This window comes from Sorghum bicolor, chromosome 3 (genome assembly GCF_000003195.3).
Source record: "Sorghum bicolor cultivar BTx623 chromosome 3, Sorghum_bicolor_NCBIv3, whole genome shotgun sequence".
NCBI lineage: Eukaryota > Viridiplantae > Streptophyta > Magnoliopsida > Poales > Poaceae > Sorghum > Sorghum bicolor.
The window spans coordinates 3,863,290-3,871,957 of record NC_012872.2 but is presented as its reverse complement, the minus strand read 5'-3'; the positions used below and the strand labels follow the sequence as shown (position 1 = coordinate 3,871,957).

General features: G+C 44.1%; 2 protein-coding genes across 4 annotated transcripts; both read left to right on the top strand.

The window, feature by feature from the left end:
- Window positions 1-956, top strand: LOC8056513 (transcription repressor OFP14). The gene has a single exon (XM_002457185.2). It carries the CDS (start codon window positions 196-198, stop codon window positions 796-798), a length of 603 nt encoding a protein of 200 aa, XP_002457230.2. The 5' UTR covers window positions 1-195; the 3' UTR covers window positions 799-956.
- On the top strand, window positions 3,944-7,565 carry LOC8078766 (U3 small nucleolar RNA-associated protein 18 homolog). 3 transcript variants are annotated; one of them, XM_002457184.2, is made up of 2 exons: window positions 3,944-4,177; window positions 5,523-7,565. In XM_002457184.2, the coding sequence occupies exon 2, from the start codon at window positions 5,528-5,530 to the stop codon at window positions 7,202-7,204; it is 1,677 nt and encodes a 558-aa protein (XP_002457229.1). In that variant the 5' UTR covers window positions 3,944-4,177; window positions 5,523-5,527; the 3' UTR covers window positions 7,205-7,565. The 3 variants fall into 3 exon arrangements, with proteins under 3 accessions (XP_002457229.1, XP_021311320.1, XP_021311319.1); XM_021455645.1 differs by having other exon boundaries at window positions 5,510-7,565; XM_021455644.1 differs by lacking the exon at window positions 3,944-4,177 and adding an exon at window positions 4,275-4,380 and having other exon boundaries at window positions 5,510-7,565.

The following is an 8,668-nucleotide window of genomic DNA, read 5'->3' as shown; positions in this document are numbered from 1 at the left end:
AGCGGAACGGCGAAAAATTGATGATGCATCGAGATTTGGTCTGTTGGTCTTTGGTCTATTCGAGGAGGCGACGCTTTTGTCGCTATAAAAAGGTGCAAGCCAGCCGTTCGCGTCCGCAGCAACTGAGCTCGCTCGCTCAGGTTCAGCTCAGCTAGTCAGCTCATTCGAAGAGCAAAGGTTCGATCGAGTTCGGCCATGGCGACGCGATGGCAGCGCTGCGCGCAGCAGCTCTCGTCGCACCCGTACCACTCCGCGATATCGTCCTCGCCGTCCTTCTCTCTCGGCGACCACCACCACGACGACGACGACGACGACGGTGATCACGCCGCCGGCAACAGCGTTGCGCTTGCGCCGCACGACAACCTTGGCGCGCTGGCCTCGCCGCGGGTGGCCGGCGATCTGCCCCCGGGCGCGGTCTCGGCGTCCGACCGCTTCTTCGTCTCGCCGGCGCCCACGGCCTCCCTCGTCGTCGACGACGCGGCCGCGGGCGAGGTCCACACCCTGCGGGGGGCGGCGGTGCTGGTAGAGACGTACTCGAGCGACCCCAGGGCGGAGTTCCTGGAGTCCATGGCCGACATGGCGGCGGCGTGCGGCGCCGAGGGGATGCCGGAGCCGGAGTACCGGGAGTTCATGGAGGAGCTCCTGTCCTGCTACCTGGACCGCAACGACCGCGGCGTCCACCGCCACGTCCTCGCCGCCTTCGCCGACCTCACCGCGCGCCGGTGGCCGCACAAGCGGAGGCGGCCCATCCTGGGACTGATGAAGATGAATCCGTGTGTTTCCTCCGGCAGATGGTAAACGATCGGATTCGGATAGTTCGTCGAGATCCAGCTGTAGAGATTTATTTACTTTGTCGCAGGTATAAAATCAAATTTTAATTACTAGTTCATTGAGAACTAGAAAGAGGTGTGTACCCTGGCTAATATATAGCAAGTTGAAGTGCCGTGTTAAAGATAGTCGCTGTGTCCCTGAAAGCTTCAACTCCTAGAATCCGTATCAGTCAATTTTTTCTAACTTTAGCTAATTTTATAGAAAAGAGCATCAATATCTATGACATAAAATAAGTATTTTACGAAAATATGTTCTATAATAAATCTAATGATGATATTAATTTGGTACTATAAATCTTAGCGTTTTTTTCCTATAAATTTGGTCAAAGTTGTAAAAGTTTGACTTAGGACAACTATAGAAGTTGCAGCTTTCAAGGACATAGGAGTAAAATTGGATGCTTTTGAAAAACAATACTATCCCCGTTTCTAAATACATAACGTTTAGGATAAACTTTCCCTCAAAAACGTTTAGGATAAACGAGTACTTAGTTTAGGTTCTACACGTCATATGTTTAAAAACAAAAAGCGAGTACTGTACTCCAAGTTCGTACAGCTCCTTCGGTCTCAAAATATAATACCTTTTGAGTGTCTCCTAAGTCAAACAATCTAGATTTGATAAAATCTATATAGATTAAAGAAACTAATAACAACTACCACATAAGAAAAAATACGTTTCATAATAATTAATGGATCTAACAATGCTCATCGTCAAGTCATTTTTTCTATATATCCGATCAAAGTTAGAATTGTTTATTAGAAATAAGATAAAAGTTGAATAGCTTGATTTAAAAAAGTTATTAAAATTTCTTGTATTTTAATACGGAGCAAGTATCAGCCAGACTATCGGTAGAAAATCACTAGCAGATTCATACATCTTGATTTATTAAAGTAACTGTACGGGGATAGCAAAAGCCAAAAAGCTTACGCTGTAAAATCTCTAATGCATATGTATATAAGTCCTCTTGCGTATTCTACTTATTAAAAAAAGGTATAATTCACCTCTGTTTATTGTTTAATCTTCATGCAATTCGACAGGACTCATCATATATAACCCATTAAAAAAGGTACGAGTCAATTCTTCTCTCTCTCTTGATTGAGTTCACTTTCTGCAAGTCGTTTGAGGTGGATTTTGACTACTGGAGAGATGTCTTGAAAAAAAAGGACTACTGGAGAAGCCCTTACACAGAACTGCCATGTACACACAGCCACAAAGATTACTGACAATAAATATAAAATATTGTAGGCTGAGAGCCTGAGATAAACCAAACATAAGCACCACTTCCCTTAAGAATGCAGCAGGTCGCTCAGTGCAATAATCAGAATTCAGAAGAAGCATTCATCAGCTAGATTTTTGGGTGCTCCAGTGGTGATGCGTCACAGTCTAGACGCATTTACAAATCACCATACAAGTGGGTCAGAGGTGCCCCCATGACTTTGTGAAGATAACTCATCGGCAATGGGGGAAAGTGCTGCTGCTGTCTGTGTCTGAACCTAGTGGAAGTGGAAGTGCCTAGTGACGCTAAACCTGTGGAATTTCAACCACTCCCACAAGGCAAAATGCAAAATACCACATGACTAACTGAACCTCAGCTAAATTACTCAGTTTCATCCTCTGAGTCTGCAAAAACCTGTGCAAGATCATCTTCAGAGTCCCAAAAAGTAGTGTAGGGCTGCTGGGAGACAGACGTGGATTTTTTTTTTCTTGGCCAGATAAAAGTGACCATAGTAAAAGCTCGAATGTTTGATTGCCTTTTTGTATTGATGAAATGATCAATAAAGAAGCTCCTTGCAGTAATTGTAGCTGACAGGCCTACATTCACGCAATGAACGGGTTTGGGAAGTGTTAAGCTAAAACTTTGTCCTTCTCCAGACGTTTTAAATGCCTCTCTTTTTATTGTAGAGACAAATCAGATAAATCAGCCGCACGAAAACAATACTTGATGCGAAGGATAATGCAGCTATTTCAAATATTATATAAGCATTGTTTTAAACACCTCCCGTACTAATTACAAAAAACATAGTAAGTGGAAATAGATAGGAACTTAGGAAACATATCAGCGGGTGTTTACCTTTTGAAACTTCTCCACAGCTGGAATTTTTTTTGTCTTAAGATGCTCTGCAATGGAAGATTCAGCAGGGCCATTTCTGGATAACTTCTCCTGTCAACTTCTTATGTCAAATACTGTTTCCAGTAAATATTGGTAACTGGTTTTGTCTAACGGCCATCCTTCACCTTCCAATTCTGCTTAAAATTAACCATTACATCTTTTGTGTATAATCTATGGCCAATAGTTGAATCATCGTCATACCTAACAAGCAGGAGGATTTCATATGACAAGGTCAGGAAAAAAGGGATAACAAGGAGTTATTGACTTATTTCTCTGGAAATTGTAAACGAAAGGATAGGAACTTTAAAATGAAAGACTCAATGTCCAAAACTGTGAGATAATAATAAAAAAGCTGCCAGACAAGACTACCACATCTGAAGCACATGTACATCCATAGAATAGAAGGGTTCTTATTAATGTATACATGTCAAAACTCTGGTTAGCAGCCATGATGTCATAACGTACTTGTAATCATCCAGACAATTGAGAAGCACCATGGCAAACGAGGGCAGATGCAGGGTGAAAAAGAGATGTGAAACTAGGATCAAATGGTAAAAAAATAATTTGACTAACACTGCATCGCTGGTTGCACGCCAAGTAGCTTGACAAGAAGAAAACTTGTAAAACTTTATTTAGGTCCTGTTTAGTTCCCAAAAATTTATTAAAATTTTTTAAGATTCTCTATCACATTGAATCTTTGGACGCATGCATGGAACATTAAATATAAATAAAAAAACTAATTGTACAGTTTACCTGTTGTGAGACGAATCTTTTGAGCCTAGTTAGTTTATGAATGAACAATAATGCTATAGTAGTCAAATCCAAAAAAAATCATCATCTAAACAAGGCCTTAGACTATCTTTTCATTTACCCAAAAATGGAAAAGAAAAGGAAAAAAAGAATGGGTTGGGCTTTTATTTAGTAGCCCATCTAAAAGCCCATTAATTCAGCGTAAACCCACGTCCCGCGCACCCAGCTTAAAAAAAAAACACTGCTCTAGCGAAGCACGCAGCCTGACAGCCGCCGCCGTTTCTTCTTCTTCCTCGCAGTCGCAGCGCCGGCGCTCCATCTTCTGCTCCCTCCCCCACTCGCGCTCGGCACGCAGGCGACGGAGGCGGCGCTTGGGCTCGGGCACTCAGCGACGGCGGGGCAGTCCCAGGCTCGGCGGCGGCGTCAGCGGCTCCCACTCCCGCCTCGCGCCCTCGCCTCCGTACTCCGCACACCGGCCGGCGACCCTGCGTACGCACCTCCCTCTCCCCTTCCACCTCCGCTGGACCGTTGACGGCGCCCGGCCCCTGAGGCTGCGCTGCGCGCGGGCGACGGGCAGCGGGAGCCAGCAGCCGCTGCTCCACAAAGGCGGTCGCGCCGCTTTGGGAGCGCTTATGCCCCATTGGCCATAGCGAAGCACTATCCGTCCGCTGAGCGCTTCAGCACGCTGAAACGTACGCTTAGTGCCGCTTTTTGGAACCCTTAAAGATTTATCGCTACTTTCAAATAGCTGTGATGTCAAGTATAACCAATGCCAAGCAAGCATAGGGTAGTATTAAGTTTTAGCCACAGGATTGCAAATTGCAGTATATAATATATTTTTGCTTATTATGTTTTAGAAAATATAATCTTAAGAAACATTAGCATAGGGTATTTTTAATCCCCCCTCCCAATTGAGTAGCTGATATTTATTTCATACTCTGAACTTCGTGATGTGTTGCTGATTGTGCTCATTGGCTAGACTTGTTTATGTAATGTTTCGTTTACCTTATTATGCAGTATTGTTGAGATACACTGAGACTTCTTTCTTTGGGTTCTTGATCTCCTGGCATGTCCAGCTGTATAGGAGGATCATGTTATTCTGCTCATCTACAATCATATCAAACTACTAACTGTTGTCATGGTTCAGCTACCTGTCATGTTTGCTCTGAACTATCCATTATCTAGTTTGGAGGACCAATATGATGCACTTTTCGAGAGAAACTACTCATAACCCTCCTTCAGAGAGTGGAGTTCTAGAGGTCCTGTTTGTTTGTGTTTAAGAGTCCGGAACTACACATATAGTACCTGCAAGTCCGCGGCCAGTTTATTTTCCGTCCCCTCTCTTGTATTCCCTTCCTGTCCCCTCTCCTGTAGTCAAATTGTCTGGTCACTTGGTCTGATTGGGATGGGGAGCCAGCAGCTACAGTGGGTTGCCTGCCTGCTGGAGTGCTTGGCTTATTGGAAATCTAGAAAAGATGAGCAAAACGGCACAATGCAAGAATGAAGGGAAATTTTAATGCTAGTGCCATGTTGCTACTGATTTTAATAGTGCGTTTTATTTATTTTTATTAAAAACTTTGTGTGAAAAAGCAGTATCCATATCCTCCCTATGCCCATACATGTATATTTATCCATGCTGTATAATACATAGGTGCCAAGAGCCTGTGCTTTATCTATGTGTGCAACATTGATTGCTTTGCATGTCTCGGTTTATAAGGCTAATTGATCTTTTGTAGCTTTTGTATCCTAATGCGTAACTATTAGAAGCTGTATACATTTATGTTATTGTGCTTATTTTGACATGATTTTGTTGTTTTGCAGACTAATTCTCCAGGAAAGATGAGCTTGATATCCCAGAACGCGGTCCAGAAGCGCCGCCTCAGGAAGAGTGAAGGTGATGATGACAATGACGAGGACATTGGCTCTCCGACCTCCATAGATGCAGAGGGTGGGAAGGAAGCAAAGTTGAAGAATCACAGTAAGGAAAGGAAGAAGAAAAGGACTAAGGTCCAGGAGTCCCAGCAGAACAAAGAGGAAGAGGAGATGCGGCAGCTGGAGAGCTCATTGTTTGGTTCCCTTTATGCACCACTGGAGTTTGGCACTGAGGTTGGGGCTGCAGTAGTAGCTCCTGACCGGGATGCGCCTTTGTTTTTCACAGATAGGTCTGCTGGTGGTGGTGGCATGGATTATTTTCCTATATATGAGGAGGATATTTCCCATGAGGATGAGGAAGACGTGGTGGGTATCAAGGGGAGGAAGCCTGTATGGGTGGATGAGGAGGAAGAAAGGACAGAGGTGGACATCGTGAAGGTTTCAAGGTTGAGGAAGCTGAGAAAAGAGGAAGATCAGCATTTGATTTCAGGGAAAGAGTATGAGGCCAGGCTGCGTGGGCAGCATGCCAAATTGAACCCCTTCACTGGCTGGGCTGATATGGACCGGAAAACTTCTCTTCCTGTTGCGTCAGATGGTGAGTCTGATGATGAGGGTTGTGTCGATGATATCCTTCAGAATAACGATGAGCTTGTTGTCAAGGATACTGTCAAGCTCTTACCTGGGATGCTGGAGTTCTCAAGGCTCGTTGATGCCAATATCCAGGATCCGTCAAATGGTCCTATCCATTCAGTGCAGTTTCATAGGAATGGGCAACTGATGCTTGCTGCAGGTCTGGACAAGCATCTCAGGTTTTTCCAGATTGATGGAAAGAGAAACCCCAAGATCCAGAGCATATTTATTGAGGACTGTCCAGTACACAAGGCCTCATTTCTACCTGATGGCTCTGAGGTGATCCTATCAGGCAGGAGAAAGTTCTTCTACTCATTTGACCTGGTGAATGCTGCTGTTAGCAAGATTGGACCTTTGACAGGGCGTGAGGAGAAAAGCCTGGAGAGCTTTGAGATATCACCTGATTCGAGAACCATTGCTTTTGTCGGTAACGAAGGGTACATCCTTCTTATTTCTGCCAAGACAAAGCAGCTCATTGGAACCCTCAAGATGAACGGAAGCGTGCGTTCACTGGCTTTTCTGGATGGTGGAAACCAGCTGCTGAGCAGCGGTGGAGATGGCCATGTTTACCACTGGGATCTCGGAATGAGGAAGTGCATCCACAAGGCTTTTGACGACGGTTCCCTGGCTGGCATTTCACTTTGCACCTCGCAGGACAGCTCTTTGTTTGCCACAGGCTCCACCAGCGGCATCGTGAACGTGTACAAGGGGGACGATTTTCTTGGCGGGAAGAGGAAACCACTGAAGACGATCGAAAACCTGACCACTGACATTGGCGAAATGAAATTCAACCATGATGCCCAGATCTTGGCGATCAGCTCAAGGAAAGAGAGGAATGGGATGAGGCTTGTGCACATCCCGTCGTTCAACGTGTTCCAGAACTGGCCAGGGCCTCGGTTCAGCCTTCACTATCCACGGTGCCTGGATTTCAGCCCTGGCAGCGGGTTCTTGTCTGTTGGACATGCAGGTGGAAAAGTCCTGCTATACAAGCTTCACCACTATAAAAACGCATGAAACTAGGATGGTTTCTTGGCAAAACCCAGTTTTGCATTATATTTGTACTCTTGAACACTCCATGAATCAAGTGTATGCTGATTCATTCCAGTCATTGTGCTTTATGCTTTGCTGCCGCTGGTTTTGATGCTTCGTACAAGCTGGCAATCTCATACATGTCTTTTGTAGTCATTCTGCTGCTATTGCTGTTGGTAAACTAGGCTAATATATGGAAGTAATCCTGTTGGTAAACTAGGCTAATATATGGAAGTAATCCTGGAGGCTGGAGCCATGTTATGTGAGTATACAGGGGTATATTTATTGCTCTGAATCTGAATCCTTTGGATAGGAATTAGGATGTATGCAAGCATTGTTATTGTTCTGCGCGCCATGTTATGATTTATAAGCATCTTGTCGGCTGTTACCATCAGTAAAAATGTTAACTGAATTTCTGTGTTGCTTTGATCGTCCAATGCAGATGTTCGCAATGTTGGTTGTTGCCATCAGTAAGGATGTCAACTGAATTTCTGTGTTGTGTTGATCGTCCAATGCGGGCGTTCTGTAAGGCCTTGTTTGGTTCCTCTTGCTAAATTTTAGCCAGCTAAGTGGGACTAAACTATTTTAGCACTTTTTTAGTCAATGTGTTTGGAACTTTAGCTACTAAAGTGACTACAATTTAGCTAGCTAAAATTTAGCAAGGAACCAAACATGCCCTAAAGCGATGCTGTACAAAAGTTTTGCGTACTGGACCTTTCATCGGCAATGGCAACGGTCCAGCCTGTACCAGTACCAGCCATCTTCCGATCAATTTTTGGAAGTAAAAAAGCGGACTACAGAAGTGCACGAGCCTCTGAACAACTGCCAACAACCAAGATGATCTTTTTTTTTTGAAGTACTCAATTTTATCTTTCAATGTGATTGAAGCGCAATCAATTGACACAACGGTACAACTCCATTTCTCAGTCTAAAACATGTGAAGGTTTTGAACCAAAATGGTTCAATGGTGAAATGTTCACCTGAGAGTTGTGCAAATTTGTAGTGTACAAGTTCACCTGAGATTATTAATATATTTCTGGTAAAGTCAAGATTCGAGACTTAGTTATCAGAAACACACCAGCTTGTATAATAACTTGGAGGGTATGACTGAAATATCATAATGGTTCAAAATGACAACACTAATCGCGGAAAAGAACACAAGGAATTGTCTCCACCCCTGAAGCCCCACGAGGCTCTAACTTCATTTCAACGGCGGGAGTGGCAATGACATGAAGAGAAAAGACGGTGTGAGAGAAAACATTTTTTTTCCCTCTTGGACCCAGATTATATATAGATGAGAGCAACTCCTTCCAGTCGGTCCTAAGTGTGAAGGAGCATGTCTTATCCCAGACTAAAAACAGTTTGGAGTAGGTCCTATCCACACAATAAATACTCTCTCCATTTCAAGTTATAAGTTATTCCAAGAATCTTGGACAGTCAAAGTATCTC

Excerpts from the sequence above, each read along its gene's own strand:
- LOC8078766 (XM_002457184.2), top strand. The coding sequence starts at position 5,528 with ATGAGCTTGATATCCCAGAACGCGGTCCAGAAGCGCCGCCTCAGGAAG.
- LOC8056513 (XM_002457185.2), top strand. The coding sequence starts at position 196 with ATGGCGACGCGATGGCAGCGCTGCGCGCAGCAGCTCTCGTCGCACCCG.